General features: G+C 57.9%; 1 protein-coding gene across 13 annotated transcripts in view; it reads left to right on the plus strand.

The window, feature by feature from the left end:
• Positions 1–19,172, plus strand: part of ZMIZ1 (zinc finger MIZ-type containing 1) — a 232,823-nt gene that overhangs the window by 180,454 nt on the left and 33,197 nt on the right. For 12 of the 13 annotated variants that reach the window (XM_045437807.1, XM_045437810.1, XM_045437804.1 and 9 more), the window contains one exon: positions 18,555–18,699. In XM_045437807.1, the coding sequence (XP_045293763.1) occupies positions 18,555–18,699 (145 nt within the window). Of the gene's footprint in view, positions 1–18,126; positions 18,185–18,554; positions 18,700–19,172 lie in introns of those variants that run through there. The other variant, XM_045437813.1, reaches the window with a different exon arrangement.

The raw sequence follows: 19,172 nt of genomic DNA on the forward strand, positions 1-19,172 counted from the left end.
TGTTTTTGATAAAGAAAGGAGCCCCCGAGGGTGATGCGGCCTCTGCCAGGTCACGCGGCCAGTCAGTGAGGGATGGGGGTCTTCGGGCCCCTATTGGAGTGCTCCGTCCTAGGTGCTGTCTCTCCAGCCTTCCCAGCCCCGCACACAGGCTGAGGGGCTCAGCTGGCCTCTGACTTGCCCTGAGACATCAGGTGGTACCAATCACTGGAACAGGTCCCAGTGAGAGAGCACTTGTGGGGTGCTGCACCTGCTTGTTAGCGCCTCTCGCCCCCACTGCAGCCCTGGAAGGAGACGCAACTCACCCAGGGCCCTTAGGTGCCTGGTGCCAGAAGCTGGTTCCCGCACCGCTGCCAGCCTTCCGGCCTGTGCTGACTGGCATCCTGTAAAGCGGGAGGAAGCCTGATGTCCCTGATCTTTCTTGCTTCCTGGTCCCGGTGCCACCGAGGCTCCATGCCTGGTTGCCCTGGTCCCTCTGCAAAAGCCTCAGGACGGGACCCCATCTAGATGTGGTATATTTAGAACCACGAATTCTGTTGGCTGCCTCAGCTCTGCCCCGTGCTAGGCGGGGCCTCGGGGCCACCGTGGGCTTGGCCGAGTGACTCGGGGGCACCTCCCCGCCCGGCACCCACCTCCTCAGCTCTGGCACTGAGAAGAGACCGATGGCATCCGCAGACTGGTGGTGGTTGGGGGAGAGGCTGCTACCCCCTGCCTGCCCCGCTGACCTGCCCTCGCAGGCCCCACCCCGAGCCTCTGCTCCCTCCCGTGCGCCACCTGGGTAGCCTGCCCCTTTCCAGACTCCGGTTTTATGAGATGTCTGCGGCCAGCTGGACGTCTAAAGACTGGACTCCTAAGTTCCAGCGTCCCTTGGGAAAACAGGCGTTCGAGACCATAAAGACCTGGACCTGAGTCCTGCCTTTGCCACTTTATGGTCTGTAAATCTGCTTTTTCTTTCGAGTGGGAGCGTACCCACCCCGCTGGACTAGGAAATGACAGAGGCGACCCTGTTATCAGTTCAGGGTCTTCAGGTAACAGCCGCTGTGATCCTCGGCCTCCGAATCGAGTCCTCCCTTTGAGAAGGAAGGGGCCTGGCCTTCGGGGAGCACTCGTCCCGTGCAGAGCTTTGCACTGGCCATTTTAAGGCTGTCTGGTACCATTGTATTTGCCATGTCTGGCACCGGAGCCAGAGCCCCGTGTGGCTGTTTACGTTTCGTGCAGTAGAAAGAGTTAAATACAGTTGAGCACACAAACTCCTCACCGTGGCCACGTTTCCAGCGCTCGGTCTTCGCACGGGGCCTGCGGCTGCGGTGTGGGCAGTACGGATACAGGACACGTCCGTCACCGCGGAAGTTCTTCCAGACGGTGCTGCACTGTGTTGTCACCCCACTTCACAGGTGCAAAGCTGAGGACCAGATCAGTGGCATGACACACCCGGAGTCCCGGATGGAGGAGAGAGAACCGGGGGCAAAGCTGGGCCCTCCTTGTGCCAGCTCAGAGACGTGCCCTGTCATGAGCCCTCTGTGAGCTCCTTATTGGCAAGGACTGTGTCTGCTTGTACCCCATGCCCAGCCTGAGGCCGGCCCCAGGGTGGGCATTTGGGATAGTGTCTGCTGAGTGGGTGGTGGAATGAACAACGGAGTGAGCACCGCCTGCTGAAACTTGGGGGCGCACTTACCTCCCCTCCTGCAGGAGGCACAGAGCCAGCTGCTGAGGAGTGATGGATGGCCCCTCTCCAGAGATAAATGTGGCAGTCAAGGTAATCGGATTGTGTGTGACGGTCTAATTTGTAGGCGAGGGTAGGAAGCGCCCAGCCATGCCTTGCCCCAGCCGCCCATATTAGTTTAATCAAATGCCCAGTATCTAAATGACTGGGCCCCAGTGATGGATGATCTGAGCTTTGTTAAATGCTGTTGCCCTGTCAAACCAAACTTCCCAAGGCCCCGCCAGGCTCCTGGGCTCTTTAATTTGTTTTTTCTTGCTTGGTTATCTCTGCATGGGGCAGAGAAGGGGGGCTGGGGTTCTTCTGTCTGTCTTAAGTCTCTGGTTTTTCAGAAAGAAGGAGGAAGAGGCCAGAGCTGGGGGAGGAGGGAGATGGGGGTCACTTTCCGCCGCTTCTGAGAAGCTCCCTGGGTCGCCGCAGACAGTCTTGGGGAGCCCTACTCCCCAGAGCCCTTGAACCTGGGCCTCACAATGCGCTGTGTGTCTCCTGTATCTTCTAGACTCTCCCACCACCCTGAGCTTTTTCATTCTCTTAATGGGATATTTTGGAATAGCAGAAGTTCTTTGCTCTCATGTTGGATAATTTATCAACTTTCCCTTATGGCTAGTGCTTGCAGTCTTCTTTGAGAATCTTCCTCAATCCCAAGGTCATGGAGCTATTCTCCTATATCATCTTCTAGACCATGTGTTGTTTTGCCTTTTTCGGGGCGGGTTGGGGGGGTCTGTCGTGTGAAGTAAAGGTCAGGTTTCCACTCTGGTCATTCTGTGCTCTGAGCATCTCCTGTGTGCCCCAGACCAGGCTGGATCTTTGGAGAGACAAGAGATAGAAAAGGCTCCATCCTGTCTTCCGGGAGTGACGGTCTCTTTGAGCTGCAACGTGTGTTCTTAAGAAAGGCTGAGAATAGCACATAGATCATGCCACCCTTTGTATCAGGGCAGGGTCTGCCCACTAGTGCTGTGTCCACACCCAGCTCTTCCATTCATGTTGCTACCCGTGTGCTGGGCATTGTTCTAGGCACTGAGGATGTGGCAGTGAACGTAGTACATAGAAACCCCTGCTTAGGGGGGCGCCTGGTGGCTCCGTCGGGTAAGTGTCCTTGTGCAGCTCAGGTCATGATCTCACAGTTTGTGAGTTTGAGGCCGGCGTCGGGCTCTGTGCTGACAGCTCAGAGCCCGGAGCCTACTTCGGAGTCTGTGTCTCCTTCTCTCTCTGCCCCTCCCCCACTTGCACTCTGTCTTTCTCTCTCTGTCTTTCAAAAATAAATAAAACGTTAAAAAATGAAAGAAAGAAAGAAAAAGAAAGAAAAAAGAAAAGAAAAGAAAAGAAAAAAGAAAAGAAAAGAAACCCCTGCCTAGGAAGAGCTTTTGCTCTGGTTCAGGGAGTGGGGCATCAGGATAAAAAGTAATAGCTGTGGAGAAGGATCGCTCAAGGGAGGGAAACAGAGGGAATCTGGTGGCAGGGGAGATATTACAATCTATAAACTGGAAAGGGTCGGGAGAGCCCTCACCGAGTGAGGACAACTGGGTGAGGGGATGAACCGTGTGGATATCCGGGGTGAGAACCTTCCAGCTGGGCGTAGCAAAGGCCATGACGTATGTAAATGACAAAATAGCTCTGGAAATAAAACCTAAAGCTTCCGGCATGATTCACCCTGATCGAGATGAGCTGGGCAACAAGACTGGGGTCGGAGGAGGCTGGTTTTGGTTCGTGCCCTTTTCCTGCTTCTGTATGTTTTTAATCACGGGCACACATTACTTCTTCAAAGTAACGTTTGGGAAGTTAAGAAGGGAGGGTGGTGAAGTGTAACAGGTGGAACCGTCAGATGTCACGGAAGAATCAGGCGTTTGGAGGCCAGCATGTGTGGGCCCCAATCCCTCTTCGCATCTCTGTCGGAACTGTTAGCTTCACAAGGAGAATGGATTTGTCTGTTGTGTACGTAGAAAGTAATCGTGTTAATTAAAAATGGACAGTCCCGTTCTGCCGGTTGTTCTGGCTGACTGTCCTTGGACAGATTCCTTAACCTCTTTGCGTGCCAGTTTCCTCCTGGAAAATGGGGGTAGTGATCCTGACATCACAGGACTGTCAGGAAAATGAACGGAGAGAAGGGATGTGTCGAGTTTCTGCCTGGCTCGCAGTTGACCTTCACGAGGGCATGTCCCGGCATGGCCTGGCTGTCTTCAGGACAGAGGCGGGGAGGACAGCCTGGTCCTCAGATCCTCCAGGGGTTTGAGATCCCAGGAAGGCCCTGCACTGCAGCTCCCTCAGGGGCAGCTGGGTTTGCTCCGGATGCCCAGGCTGATGGCCGTCCAGACCCTGAGGCCCTGCTCAGTGGTCAGTTATGTGACCAGCAGGACCTTGAGAAGCCTCCTCAGGATCCAGCTGGCCCAACTAGAAGGTGCCTGCTGGGCTGGGACCAGCCGGTCATCTGGCTCCGACGCCCCTCCCTGCCCCGGTGTTTCCTTCTCTCTGGGTGCTGTGTTAATTTTTCATGGCTTCCATCGGAGGCAGAAGGCAGAGAGCCGTTTCCTGCAGGGAGAGAGCAAGTGCCGGGGTGGGGAGGAGGGAGGCAGAGCTGCATGGTGATTAAACACTGCAGAGGCCTAAACAAATGACGGCTCCCTCCCCCAGCTGCTCTGGAAGAGAAGCAGGGAGCCAGGCCTGAATGAAGGTGGCCCAGGCTGCTGTCTGCACCCCCCCCCCGGCCGTCTGCCTTACCTGGGGCTGCCTCCCGAGAGCTACAGCCATGCTGAGCCCCGCAGGACCTCACTCAGTGCTCCCAGCCACACTCCGGGAGGCAGGTACCAGGGCAGAGAGGGCTCAGGACCATACAGCTAACACACTAGCAAGTTCTGGGGAGACTATAGTAGATACCTCACAGAGTGTAGGCTTGCGTGAGACAGTGTGTGCAAAGGGCTCAGAACGGGGCCTGGCCTGAGTCCAGTTCTCCATCCACAGGAGCCACTGTCAGGGTTGCCCTGTTAACACCTTCAGAGTGTGTAGGTGAGATTGTTTTACCTGCAGGTGAAGAAAGAGGTGCACACACCGGCCAGGACCTTGCCCAAGACCACACAGCCCACAGCTAGTAGGTAAAACCTGGACTCACCCACTTTGGACTCCCTACCCAGTGTTCTTTCTCCTATACCCGGGGCCAGGAAGAGAGGCCAGGGTCAGACCGCCAGGGCCTTGAACGTAACAATCAGGGAAGTCAGCCGACAGTGTTAGAGATCACGTGCCAAGCACACAGTTCCCCTTGACCTGAGAGCCTGTGTGCCTTCTGAACCCAAAGAGGGAAAGGGAGGAATTTTTCCTCCTTTCTCCAATCACGCAGCAAATGGCAATTGAGCTCCCCACTTGGTCCAGAGCAGTGGTTCTCCAAAGCGGGGTTCTCAGACCAGCAGCGTCAGCATCGCCTCGGAACTGGCTAGAGATGCAAATTCTTGGGTTCCTTCCCACCCCCGCTGAATCAGACACCCCACTGGGGGCCAGCACTCTGTGTTTCAACAAGCCTTCCAGATGATTCTGATGCACAGGCAAAATTGGACCCCCCCTGGCCTGGAGACCCAGGTGGTTCGGTCCTGCCCCAGGACCTCACCATCCAGGACACCGATTCACGCAGACATCACCCAGATGTGTTACTCTCTAAGAAACAGGTGCAGCCAGGAAGTACTGTATGTCAATGGAATTCTTATAAATGATTATTTTCATTGCAACAAGGCAGCTGGATATTTAAAGAAACCTCGCAGAGAATCATTTCATCTCATAAAGGAGCTTCTGCAAAGAGAAAACTCCTCTCCCATTTCCTGCCCACCGCCCCTCCCCCGTGTTCTATAAATTCAGTCTCTAAGTCATCTTTTCTTCGAGTGGTGTCCACCTATCCATAACTAAAACAAGTCGACAATATGAGATAGTCGCCAAACTGCACCGGGAAGCAGTGCTAAACTGCTAGTCCGGAAGCCCCGGAACTAAGCCGGGAAGTTTAGGGAAGCACAGTGGGACCGTTCTGGTGTTTCAGGCAGCCAGGTTACCCACTGCCAACCCCCGCTAGGCACCTGGAGACGTGGCAACAGCCAGCCATGGGTGGCTACCGGGGTCCCATCAAATATCCACACTCAGGGCTTCTCAGGAAAGAAGCGATCCACTAGAAAGCCAAGGCAGAAACATGAAATGTGCGGGCGGTGGGCTGCTCTTGCTGGGTGCGTGGATAAGAGAAAAGAACCCTGCCACACGGTTTTGGGTAGAGAACGCACTGGAAGGCTGTCATCTCCCACAGCGTGGGGCCAGGTCACCTGCCCCCGAGCTAAAACACGGGCCTGATTTGCAGAGTGCCTGGCACCAGAGCAGGAATTCTGTCCCCACCCTTAAGCCACTTGTTGTGCCGCCCAAGCCTTTGTATCGTTTAGTCTTCCCTTCAGGAGCCCAGGCTGGGGAGGAAGGAAGCATCATCGTCTGCCTCTCTTGTACTGTGAACCTGAGACTGTTGCAGGTTAAGGAGGTCCCTGAGCCAGGGGAGGTGGAGAAGGATTGAGGGTGGTCCAAATACTTGGAGGCAAAAGATCTGGGGCTCTGGCCAGCGGGTCTTTTCTCAACTTGCTCTTCTCAAAGAGCAGTGAGTGACCTAAAGTCAATTCTCCGTAGTCAAGTACCTGGATCACCAGGCAAAGCGCCACCCGCCCCAAGTCTCTCTCTTGTCCTTGTCCCCATGGCGCACACACCTTCAGTCACTCTGGGGCCGGGATGCTTTCCAGGTGGTTCCTTTATAGAAACAAAGGCGCCCTGGGATCGGCACCTTTCCCAAGGCCTGGTCTCGAGACCCCAGGACGGTCTACTCTGGCTTCGTGAGCCTTGGCTAGGTGAAAGGGAACCTCCATTTGAGGGTCTTGGGGTTTGCTGTCGGCTCCAGCTCCCATGAGGGCCAAGAGCCTGGGTTTGGCCACCAGGGCCAGAGCTAATGATGGGAGTGCACAGCCAGGCCTCTCACCCCCACCACCCAGACTCTCAGCCCCCTTGCCTTCCTTGAAGATGGACAAGCATGATGGTTAGACTCGGCTTCTGGTCGAGCCTGGGAAGGGCCTGGCTCCACTCCGACCTCTCCTTATGCTAGGGGCGGGAGGAAGGAGGACATAGACCCACTGCCAAGTACTGAACTAGGAAGCCTCAGCAAAGTCAGCTACCCAGGGAAGAACCGGATTCCTGTCACTGCCCCCCCCCCCCCCATTACCTGAGAGTGAGTGTTCAGGCCCCAGGAGAAACTATACATACAGGACAGAAACCGGCTCTCCGGGTGGCACCTGGTGGAATGAGGGGCATACAGCTTCCATGGCTCCTGGGGGCACACTGTGTGCCCATGTGGCCCAGGTCTGGTCTTGCAGACCCAGTGGGCGTGCCATGCCAGGGCCAACAGTATGGGGAGAGCTCTCCTCCATCTTGCTTGGGTGGCACCTTGGAGCAAAATGGAGCTAGGGAGACTTCTTGACTCTCAGGACCCTCCTCCCAGTGGATATTCTGGTCAATCCTTGAGTAGCCAAAGGACCTGTCCTTTTGGAACCCATGTCCCCCCAGAATGGGGGGGGGGGACAGATGCACAGAGGCCACCTGGCTTCAGTCTGTTGTGGGGTGTCTGGGGTCATCCCCTCCCCAGCATGCTTGCTTTGCTATTAATGCTGCATAACTTTCAGCTGAGGTGGTCTAGACCCCTACCCTTACCCTATTAGCAGCAGATGTCCCTGGGGTAAGAGGAGAAACTCCTGCCTTGGTCCTAGCCTGTCACATGCTCAGGTGTGCCCTGAGCCAGGTTCCCCAGCTTCTCTGTGCCTGCCCTTCATCTCTATGATGGGGGCTATGGCCACTCCACGACCAGGTAGCTTATGAGGGTCCACAGCCAGCTCACACGCCCCTCGCAGGGGCACAGGACACAGTGATGGCTCCCTGCCAGCTGGTCTTAGCGACAGCAGCAGTTTGGCCCATGGCCTCTGCCCAGGCCCATCCCGCAGGCTGGCAGGACCGAGGGGCACCACTAAGGAAAAGGGGGCATTCTCTTTCTGATGAAAATGGCCCCTTGAGCTTGTTTCGGTTGTCTTTTCAACTGAACCAGTTATCCTGGAAGGCTCGAGGTGGTGGAGTGAAGTAGGCAGGGAATTTTCCAGGCTGGGATTTTCCTAAAGCCCACGGACAGGCTCAACCTGTCTGACATCTCCTCTGGGGTCTGAGGACCTGCCCAGCAGGATGAGGGACAGCCAAACCGGTTTGGGTTGGGAATCATCCCTACAGCTCAGGCTCTGAGGTCCCCTGGAGTTCAGTTCCCAGGGTGAGTTCACATGCCTTGAGCCTCCTAGCTCCTGCCAACCTAGACAACCCAAGGAGAGAGGGGTGGGAGCATGTGTAGAGTCTTCTGGGAGGAAGGACACAGCCCAGAGGCCCTCTCTGGCCATGCAAGGACCTGAGATGGCAGGATGCTGAGCACAAGGATGCAGGTAGGGCCGGGCAAGGCAGGCCAGGAGCCTCCGTGCTCATCCGGGGCCAGCCGCACCGCCAGCCTGGTCCGTCCTCCCCACGTGTGGGGCCTGAGTGTGTGCGCAGATACAAAGGGCAGGCAGACAAGGAGAGGGGCAGGGTCACTGGCGGCCAGAGGGCCAGCAGATGATTCCTCCTTGTCTTGACTTTCCTACCCCCACAGTGATGGCAGGTGACAGAGCAGGGAGCAGAGTGTGGGATTGATCTAGAAAAACCAGCAGTTGAAACTGAGGACAGCGTGCCCCTGCCGGTGGTGGTAGTACAATGATACAGCTGTTTTCGCAGGAGAGTAAGATTTTCTCACAAGGAAAGTACCTCTTGTTTTATGGTCCAGGGGTCAGCTGTCAGGGCCAACCAAAGTCCAGCCCACAACCCCCCAGGAACGATGTTTTCTGTAACCAGAGGGAAGTCCTACCCCCTCCCCAACCCCCATTACCACCGGGTCCTACTCTCAGACCTCAGCACTCCCACTCCCTGGTCTGGGCTCCTGGATTTATTAAATGGGGTACCTGGGCAAGGTGAGATCTCTGGAGCCCTTTCCTTCTATAACCCGGGGAGGGAAGTGTCCAGGCCAGACATGAGGACAGGTAGCTCATCCCACAATCCCACAGCACCTGCAGGATTAAGAAGGGTGGAGGCTGCCCTCAGCCCTGAGAGATATGACCCCCTTATGAGACCAGGGCTGATTTGTGGAGCCACAGACCTCAGAGAGCACAGCACCTACCCCCTCTCACATATGGCCCTGAGACAGGAGGAAGTTGCCAGAGGTCACCCAGGAAGTTGGTGCAGACTGTGGGACAAGAAGCTGGGATGGCGCCAACTCACGGAACGAGAGGTGGGCAGGAGGCACAGAGCTGCCTCCTGGGGACGTGCCTGTTCTCAGATCTGTGACACCACAGACACAGGGAGATGAAAGAGAAGTCATCCTGGACCAGCCCCCGGGTCACTATTGTGTTTGAATCACCTGCTCTTGGGCCTCCGTTTCTGCTTCCTAAAATACAGACCGCCTCATCCTTGGCCGCCCCGCTGGGGGTTTGTGAGGCTCAGTGAGTCAGGGGGCGCCAGGCAGGCGAGCAAAGGGCTGTCTCTGCACGCTCATGATCCCATCAGACCCTCCCTGTCCATGCTGGGGCGACGTCACCCCATTTCAGAGGCATGCACATGGACCTCAGGCCGGCCCACTGGGTCAGTGGCCACATTAGGGCTAACGCTGGGTCTCCTGAGCCCAAGCAGCCACTGACCCCGGCTCTGCCTGTCTGTGGTCATGTGCATCCTGTGCTGTTTTCTGGGAGGAGATGACCTTGGGGAACTGGCAGGGAGGGGCCCTTTTTCCATCTCCAGGGGACCCGACAGAAGTGGGCCCACAGAGGAGGACAGGCAGAAGAACAATTCCACGGACAGCTTGGGGGTCATGGGTCAGAGCAGGAATCCTGCCCTTGGCTCCTGTCGCTCATCCCACTCCTGCTAGATACACAGAGGCATGTGGACTGAGGAGGGGCCGAGGGTCTGCCCGGGCCTCCCAGCTAACCACCCCTCGTGTGGGGCCAGAGGAGAGGCCCTTTGTCAGCTGCTCTGTCAGCCCGGTTAGAGAGGGGGGCTGCAAAGTCAGTCCCCACTCCCAGGCGCTCTCGGGGAAGGAAACTGCCCCAACTGGCCACCTGCACCGCGTGGCCCGAGAGCAGGGCTGGAAGTGGGCAGCTTCTGGGCTCAGATATGTGGGGGGCCTATCGTCTTGCCTGCTTCAGAGAGTCTGGCAGGGAAGACGGGCATAGCTGGGAACTAGGGGACAGCGCTGCCTGCCCAGGGAACACCCGGCATGAAAGAGGTGCTACGAGCTCGGGTCCGTGGTATATAAGCATTTTTGTGACGCTCTTACAGATGAGTGAAAGAAATTGTGTTTTATTTGAGCAACAGCATGTAGATGGGGAGACAGGGCAGCCTCTCTATCCTTAAAGGAACCACGTGCTCAGTAACGACACAAACGGTTTATTTGCCTCTAGTCCTTTGTATATGCCAGGCACTGTACTAGCACTTGATGTACATTAGCCGGTTTAATCCTCCCGACAGCTTAGGGGGTAGGTAATATTTACTATCCCCATTTTACTAAAGGGAAGACCAAAGCACAGAGAGGTTAAGTAACTCACCCCAGGTCACACAGCTGCCAAGTGGCCGAGCTGGGATTTGAACCCGAGCTGACTGGCTCCAGCGTGTGTTCTCCACCACTCTGCCTTCTGGAGGCAGGAGGTAGTCAGCGTTCAACAGCAAAGACTTGCCATTTCTTACGTGTGGTTTAGAGCTTGGGCCCTTCCTTCATCCTGGGACTCCTCACACCACGCCCGTGAACAGAGGTTCCTCTTCTTGTCTTCCCACTTTATAGATGACAGGGAGAGACCAGTCCCCCCGCCCCCACCTGACCTCCTCCCCTCCTGGCCCCTCACTACTCCTTTTCCCTGCTTGGCTCTGGAGAGTGGGATCCTGGTCTCCGAACACAGGCAGAAGTCCCCGTGGTCTCTTACTCCCAAGCTTCCCTGGGCAGTGGTCCCAAGGCCCCATGGGTGGGGGAAGAAAGGAAGGTCAGAAGCTGGGAAGGCGTGGCCTGGGTCTGGAGGCTGGAGGGGGAAAGAGCATGGCCAGGGAGCCCGGGGCGAGGTGCTCTGGGATCCCCTGTGAGATGGCCACTGTCCACATGAACACCAGTGTCAACCCAAGAGCAGAGAGAACCCAGGGCGGCAGCCAGCCTCCCAAGGTATAGGAACGGAGGCTGTTTCTGTAATCTGCTTACCTTTCCTTCTCCGTTTTGGCGTGGCCCGCCAGTGGGTGTGCGTGTCACACAACAGGTGTCAATTGACTCAGTTACAGGTGTTATTTGATGACAGCACCAATCTCTAGACCCGTCCGGATAGGATTCCTTTCGGGGCTGATGTTCCTGAGGCCAGGCCCCAGCCCCTGGGGAATGGGGAGCTGCTGACAGGTTTAAAAGCCACACACAGGGCACCGGTCACAGGTTGACCCCGATTGTCTGGCTTTCGGATGTAGCAAGTGCAGTCTGTCCGTCCCTCCCGCCTTGCCTGTATTAGGTTATCAGCTGCGATTCTCTTCAGTGCGTTGGTTGTGTCGGTGCATAGCCTGTGCCAAGGGCCGTGCTGGGTGTCAGGGTTGCAGAAGCGAACCCCTCGGCTCCCATCATGGCCCGTGGGTTGCTGTGACAACACAAAAGCGCACCTTCCCCCGGATAGCCCGGCTCTCTCTGACTCATTTCCGCATCCATTGAACATCTCCCATCCCTACCAAGCAGCGTACAGCCTCCGGGGACACAGACTGGAGAGAGGTGATCAGAATACATTTGTGGAAAAATTCCTCTGGCCGCCTTGCATAGTGTGGGTTGGCAGGAGGCAGGTTTGGAGACGGAGATAAATGATGGGCCGGGTTTGTCGTAATTCAGGGGCGAAGGGACAAGGCCTGCAGAAGGTGATTGCAAGAGGCAAGAAGCAAAGGGGACACACTGCAGAGATGATCAGGCTGCACTGGTCTCTGTGGGGGGCAGAGGCGGGGACGTCTCCCGGAGGTGGCTTGAGGTGCTCCCGGGGAATTTGGGTGGATCGGGGAACAGGACCTCAGATGCGGGGTGGGGAGCTGGGAGGAGCCCAGCGTGGAGGCCCATACTTGCTCCCAACTCACCAGGCAGGGCCCTCCAGCTGCCCAGGCCAGACTTTCCCGCTCCTGCTCCCACTTCAGAGGGTCCTGACGGCACGGTCCTGATGGCAGTGAGCTGATGGCACGGAAACATTTGACAGTGGGTCCTTAATATTCCTCGTTGAGCAGTGAACTCCACTGGCATGCTCCCAAGGGATCTTTGTGCCTCGCCCTGCAAGAATCTTCCTCACCCCCTTCCCCAGGGGGTGGCCACAGCCTCCTGGGCACCTCTGAGTCCTGCCCCAAGCCTGGGTCTCAGAAGCCCCTCCTTTCTCCCTTCTTCCCTTTCCTCCTCCCTCCCCCCTTCTGTCTCTCTCTCTCTGTTCCTCTCTCTCTCTCTCAAACACACACACACACACACACACACACACACACACACACACACACACACTCTCATATACACCCAGAGTTCCTCTGTTCTCCAGCAGCCTTTTAGTCGCTAAGATGCTCTTTGATACTTAATATGCCTTTGTTTCATTTTGCGTGTAGCTTCCCCAGGCTGCAGTGCATTTGATAATTGTCTGGCTTGGCCCTTACATCCAGGTCTCTATACCTTCCCCCTGACGCGCCCCCTCCCACCCATGGCTGCTCCCATCCCTTCCCAGTCTGCACACCTTCCCCAGAATGAGCAGCCCAGGCCTCTCACTGTCTGAACGTCCCCTGCTCGCCTCCATAAAGAACAAATGCCTTGTTTCCTGTGGCCACTTGGCTGCCTCTGGTGCCTGGCTGCTTTTCAAGCTGGAGTGCAGCCTGGCAAGGGGCAGGCAGCCCTTCTCCTGTGCCCGGGTGAGCTCGATCACCCCTTTGATGCTCTAACTCCCCGACCCCAGCCTCTGCCTCTCCTCCACCCGCACCGGCTCATTGTCTGCTGGCTCCTGGGCTTGTCTGGAGAATGCAGCTTCACCCACACCCCCCTCCCCACACCTGGAACCCAGGCAATTCCCAAATCCTGCCACGCAGCCTCTTCCCACCCCCCACCCCACCATCTCTCTGGTGAGACCAGCCCGTCCCACTAGTCCATCTGGCCAGCCCCTCCTGCGTGTCCCCTCTACCAGCAGCTGCAGGTACAGAGACATGCAGGCCCTGTCACTGCCCCCAAGGGGGACACATCTGAGACAAGCCAGGACTAACATGCCCTGGGCGCCACTCCCGACCTGCCCTCACTTTTGTATCTGGTTTCCTTTTGCTTGTCCCTCAAGCATCCTGTGGTGGCTGCAGGGGGCATAGCCAGGAAGATCTTGGGGCGCAAATGTCGGCCATTTTCCCACCCTACCCTCCTAGATGTGCATCCTGTGTCCTCCTGATGCTCAGACCTGGAGTTCATTTCCATTTCTCTTTCAGAAGAGTGCATGCTGCTTTAGCCATAGCATCTTCTGGCACAGGGGTCCCTAGACACATCTACTGCATCCCAGTAATAGAAGGTGCCCCCCATTGTCATGCACAGCAATATTTATGTCCCACTAGGAAGGAAGTCCTACCACTAATCACAGCACAATATGACATCGACTGTAAGACACATGCTGTGGCAGATGGCCCTAGTTTAGGTCCATGGCAGGTCTGGAGTGGGAATCCGGTGTCCCTGTGGCTCCGTGGGTAAGTTGCAGAGAGACGAGTGCAGGCAGTGGGACCGAGAACTCAGCTGTCATGTCATCCCCTGGCTGGAGTCCCCTCTCCTGTCCACTGACCCTCAGGGCTGCTGCTTCCCCTGTGGTGTGGCCATCAGGAACTTGGCTGCTGAAGACTAGGGCCTAAGGTAGGGCCAGGTGAGGTGTCCGAGTCTGGGTGTTGGGTTGCTCTGGACCCCAAGGAACCCCTCAGATGGCTGCTGTTGAGCTAGGGGTCCCGTGGTGGATCCCAGGGAAGCCCAAATTCCTCCCTTTCAGGGCTAAAGGCACCTTTCCAGTGGCTGAAGCAAAGGCAGAGCCGCCTCTAAGGGAGGACTTGATTTTTGCATCCTGTGGCTCCGGCGAAGCAGGGCACATGATATTGTCCTCACTTTGCCCCTTGGCACCCACCTCAGCGGCTCAGGAGGGAGGCAGGAGGAAGGGGCCACTCCACAGAGCCTGCAGCCAGCTCGGCATCATCTGCTCCAGGGCCTGGGACTTTCAGATGCCCTGCAGCCACCCCAGCCCCTGTGCACTTCTGGAACCGCATTCCTCTTTGGTTCATTTGACTCTGTTGTATGGCCCCAAGTGGCCGGAGACACCGAGGCCCCCATCCTGTTGGTCACTCATCTACCAATGGGTCAGTGATGCCCATGGTCATCGTCGCAAACACGTGGATAGTACCTACTGGGGCCTGATGGTAACTCAGCTCATCCTTACAACTACCCTATGAGGTGGGGAGTAGAATACCACCACACCATTTTAGAGATGGGAAAACTGAGGCACAGGAAGATTAGGCAGCTTGCTCGAGGTGTCACGTGGGTGGTAGAGACTGAGCTGGGATCAGGTTTCGTGGACTGGTTCCAAAGTCAGTGCCTCACCAGCTCCCCCAGGGCTATGTGGTGGGTGTGGGATGCAGGGGGCTGCTCTTCTGGGACTACTGTGGGTTACAGGGTTCCTTTGTTCCCTTGTCCACCCTCCCTCCCTTTCTGGCTTCTGCTCGGACAGCCCTGTAGTTGGTTGGCAACACTAATCATAGCTCACATCCATTCTCTGAGGCAGGCAGCCCCCGTTAAGCCCATTTCACAGATCGGGAAACTGGGTCTCCAAGCCACGAAGCAGCCTGTGTGAAATCTCACGGTGGCAGGACATGAGCCAAGTACTGTCACCTGTGGGACTACAGGGCCAGGGCACCTAGCCCCCACTTCCCGTGGCCTGCCTGCCATTGTCCCTGCCCTTCTCTTGGGGCAGCGGGGGCACTGGTGCCCATTGGGGCTGCCTTGACACCTCCTGGAGGGGGCTGGGATGGCCTCCTCCCATTCGCAAGGCGCTTTCCTGCCAGTGGGAACAGGGAGCATCTGCAGACCCTCACCTGCTCTCCAGAGACCACACACGGTGCCTTCTGGGCCTCCGTGCTTATTATACCAGACACTGTTTTTTAGCACTTTGTAGGGGTTAGTGTCATTTACGTGTCACAACAGCCCTCCAAGGAATGAGCATTGCCATTAATGCCTACTTAACAGGTAAAGAAACTGAGGCCCAGAGAGCTCGTATGATTTGCCCAAGGTCATGTAGCTCTAAGGGGTGGAACCCAGACTGTCCGGGTGAGTGGTCCTCCCAGGACCGGCCAGAGGGCTGGCCGCGGTGGCTGTCTACACAGTAGGAGGGGCCCCTGAGATGTGGAAGGCTGGTATCCCCTCCCGAAACTCTTGCCATTGCGGGCACCCTCATGCACTCTGCACCACACCTTCCGGTCCCTCCCACCCCATCCGGGGACTCTTTGTGCCTGGCATCCCTCCCGAGTCCCAGAGCCTGTGCTCAGTGGTCCCTTTTCCTTTCCCACCACAGAGAGTGCCCGGAGCAGAGACACAGGGCCAGAGAGACGTGCAGGCGGGGCTGGCCCATCAGAGCACACGCACTCAGCTCGGCCCAGATGCACACACACAGGCAGTGCACATCCAGACACACCCCACCCTGCTGGGCTGTCTCTCTGTCCCTGTGTGATCCCCTGCCTGCCTCTGTCCGTCAGTCCTCCAGGGTCTCTGACGGTGCCCAGACTCCCTCTTTGGCTGCACATTCCCACACGTCGTCGTGAACCGGCATTTGCCCCAGAACAGCTTGCGTTGGCTTGCACCACGAGAGACCACGCACTGTGCCCGTGCAGCCGCCACCATGTGTCTGCCAGTGTGGCCTCTGTGCTCACCGGCTGCTCAGGCCGAGGGGGTGAAGGGTGCTGCCTCCCTCGCTCCCTGCCCTTTGCCTCCTGATTGTAGGAACGTGGCTGTCCTGGCATCTGTGTGATACCGTGACTGCCTAATGCACATGTCACATCTGCTCACAGCGTTCCAGACTCTTCACAGCCAGGCTCTGCTGTGCCACCGGCTCCCTTTTATTCCCGTAACGGAAAACCACTCCACAAGACAAGGGCTGTCCTTGAGCAAGCAGGGGGGTGGCCCGTGACATTGCAGGAGAGCTCCTGCGTGGCGTGGTGCCCCCCCGGGAAGGGTGAGGGCTGGGAGGCGCGGCCACGGGCAGCGGGCAGCACCATCTGTGGCCATCCTTTGTGCTGGCAGCCGAGCAGTCCCTCCGTCGCTGCGATCCGGCAGGCCTCGTGCTTGGCGTGCAAATGAGTTTCCAGATGCCCAGTGCCCGCCCCCTCCCCCCCCACCACACACACACACACAAGAAGCAGTAACTAGGGGCTTAGGAGAAGAATGGAGCAATCTGGAAATTCATTTCTGTTTGTTCCAACCTCTCTGAATAGGCTGGCTCCCCCTCCAGCTGCGGCAGATGTGTGCTGAATGCCCGCTTTAGGGGCGCTTTGCCCTGGTTCTGGGCAGACACACGCCAGGGTAGGGGCCTCCCTGTGCAGGTGGTGGCAAGATGAGCCTCACAAAGAGGGCCAGGACATATCTCTTAAGACCTAGCTGCACCCCCCCCCCCCCACCGGCAGCCCCTCCTGGAGGCAGAAACAGGTGCTCTCCTGGCCGAGGGCACAGGCTGCCTTTCAGCCCACACTTTCCTCCTTGACCGGATGTCTTCGGGCCCTGCACCAGCAGAGCAGACAAACCCAGCAAGCCGGGAGGGCCCATCACCACCCCGCCCCGTTCCCTGCAAGAACCGCTGCCCTTCTCTTGTCCTTGAGCCCTCAGCAGGTCCCTGGTAACCGGTGGACCTTGCTCCCGGGCAGCCTCAGCAGGACGGCATGGGCAGGGTTCTCCGGCTGGTCCTACTGGCTGGCCCCTGACCCCTGCCCGCCTGGGGAGGAGCGGGAAAGAACCCCTAGGCCCCCACTACTGATCAAGCTTACGCGGGCCACGAGAAGGGGCAGAGTGTGACATGACTTCAGGGGGTCCCTGGCCCTGCCTTTCGGGTTTTCGGGCTAATGGGCCTCTCTCCCCGGGGTCTGGGCAGTTTGAAGCGACAGCCCTGTGCAACCCCTCCAGGCAGGGCTTTGTGCCTCAAGGTTTTTTTTTTTTTTTTTTTTTCCCCCAGTGCCAGCTGAACGTGGCAACGGGCATGATTTGCACGTGGCCTGAGGGGTTCCTCACTGAACTGGCGGGGCTGGAGACCACAGCCCCTTGGTGTCTGCCTCCTGAAGGGTTTCATCCGCTCCCCCACATTTTGGTTCAGGCTTGGGCTTCCCCACTGGGGTGTGGGGCAGGGGACACACCATCTGTGCCTCTGCCTGTCTAGGCGTGGTTACTGTGAGCGAGGGACTTCACCCGCCTGAGCTCAGTCTGCTCATCTGTGGAATGGGGATAACAGCTGGCATTCTGGATCATGCAGGGCAGGTTTGAACAGAAGGGCGCGGAAGCATGTTGTACAGCATCTAGATGGGAGAGCCTGGAAATGAGGGAGCGGGCTCTGCACCCAGCCAAGTGGCTGAGCTGAGCCGTCCTGGTGCCGAAGGCCCCCGGCTGCCTGGCGGGGCTGACTACTTCCGTAGCCGTGAGACAGACCAGTCCGGCTGAAGTACTCATGGCAGGAGGGGGCCAGGGTGTGGTCGCCCCTTTTTGCTCCCACACAACCGTCTCAGCAGTTTTCCCGTCTACCCCTCACCACAGCCCTGGGAGGAAGGCAGGGCAGGAGTCGTTATCCCTCTTCCTCTGCAAGCAAACGGAGGCCCAGAGAGGGTCTCCGAGCTCCGTGGGTTCACACGGCAAGGGGGTGACAGCCCGGCCTTCCGGACTCCCTCATGCTCTTTGGAAGGCCTGGCCAGACAGACTGAGCCTAAGCTGCTTTTGGCCCCTGGTGGTTACCTCAGGCCGGTGGAAGATGATTCCCCAGCACCCCGTTAACTTCAGCTGCTTTTCTCTCGGTGTTTAATGTCTCTAAGCCTGGGCGTGGAGGGTCCTCCTGTGCTTCTGCCCTTGCTGCCCCCTCACACGCTCTAGCTTAGCCCCCACCCGTGGGCCGCCCTCTGCCCTGGAAATCCTTCGTTCTCCAAAGCGTGGGTGCCCAGCACACAGGGGCCAGCCGCTGGGCTGACTGGAAGGATGGGCACTTCTGCGGGGAGTTCTTCCGGGGAGGACCCTGCAGGCACTCCTGGGATCCTCACTAGGCTCCAGGAAGGCTCTGGATGCCTTGTGAAGTTTGCCCCGCCTGGGAGAAGCCATGTCGGGCTGCTTGTCCAGAGGCTTCGCTGAGAAGTCTGGGGGTGGGCCGGCAGGCCCTTCCTAAGCTCGCCCCACACAGGGTCTGTGCGTGGCTCCCTCCCTTGCTTTGGGGGTGTGACCCCTGACATCCCCTCCGTCATGTCCGGTCTCTCCTCTTTGCCGCCTCTGGGCTTGTCCTTCTCAAAGTGGTAGCCGTTGAAATGTGCCCCCCTCTGCTGCCCTCCGCCAGCATCAGGAGCCTTTTAGCCCTTCCTTCGGGGTGTTAGTCCTGCTGTACAGGTGAGGAGGCTTAGTGGCTCTCCCAGTGTCACACGAAGGTGGGAGCACCCAGTGTGGGCCCGCGACGGGGGTGTGGGCGTGGCAGGAGGAGGTGGCCGCAGGGCCCGCTGACCATCCTGTCCTTCCTCGTAGCCCTGCTGTCCTCCTGGTGCGAGGAGCTCGGCCGCCTGCTGCTTCTCCGACATCAGAAGAGCCGCCAGAGCGACGCCCCCGGGAAACTCCCCATGCAGCCTCCCCTCAACTCCATGAGCTCCATGAAACCCACTCTGTCGCACAGGTGAGTGGGCACGTGCCTCCAGGGGTGGGCGCTGGGCAGCCAGCCGTCAGGCCCTGACGTGCCCTTGGAAGAGCCCCTCAGGTGGCAGGACTGGGGTGGGGGCCTCTGAGCAGCCGTGAGGATATTCCCTGTTTTCTCAAATGCCGCTGTTCTTTAAATCCGTGTGGGTGAGCGCCGTTTCTCCAGCGTGACAACGGAGGCTGCAAGCGCTGGTCTTACCCAGCCTGACAGCTTTGTCCCTTCAGTGGAGGGCCGTCTCTTCTTGAGGTTCTAGACTCTGGGCTGAAAGGTAACCATCCTGAGCCCAGGGTCTTCCCCCTTTTCCTGAGCGAGGTGTTGGGCAAACCCGGAGACACCCGGGGCCCAGAAGGAGCTCGAGAACGTCACAGAGCTGATGGTCCCACCGGCAGATGGATGGGGCCAGAGCCAGCCCAGGCCGACCACACAGGAACCGAATGAGGCTGGGCTGTTAG

Source organism: Leopardus geoffroyi, chromosome D2 (assembly GCF_018350155.1).
Source record: "Leopardus geoffroyi isolate Oge1 chromosome D2, O.geoffroyi_Oge1_pat1.0, whole genome shotgun sequence".
NCBI lineage: Eukaryota > Metazoa > Chordata > Mammalia > Carnivora > Felidae > Leopardus > Leopardus geoffroyi.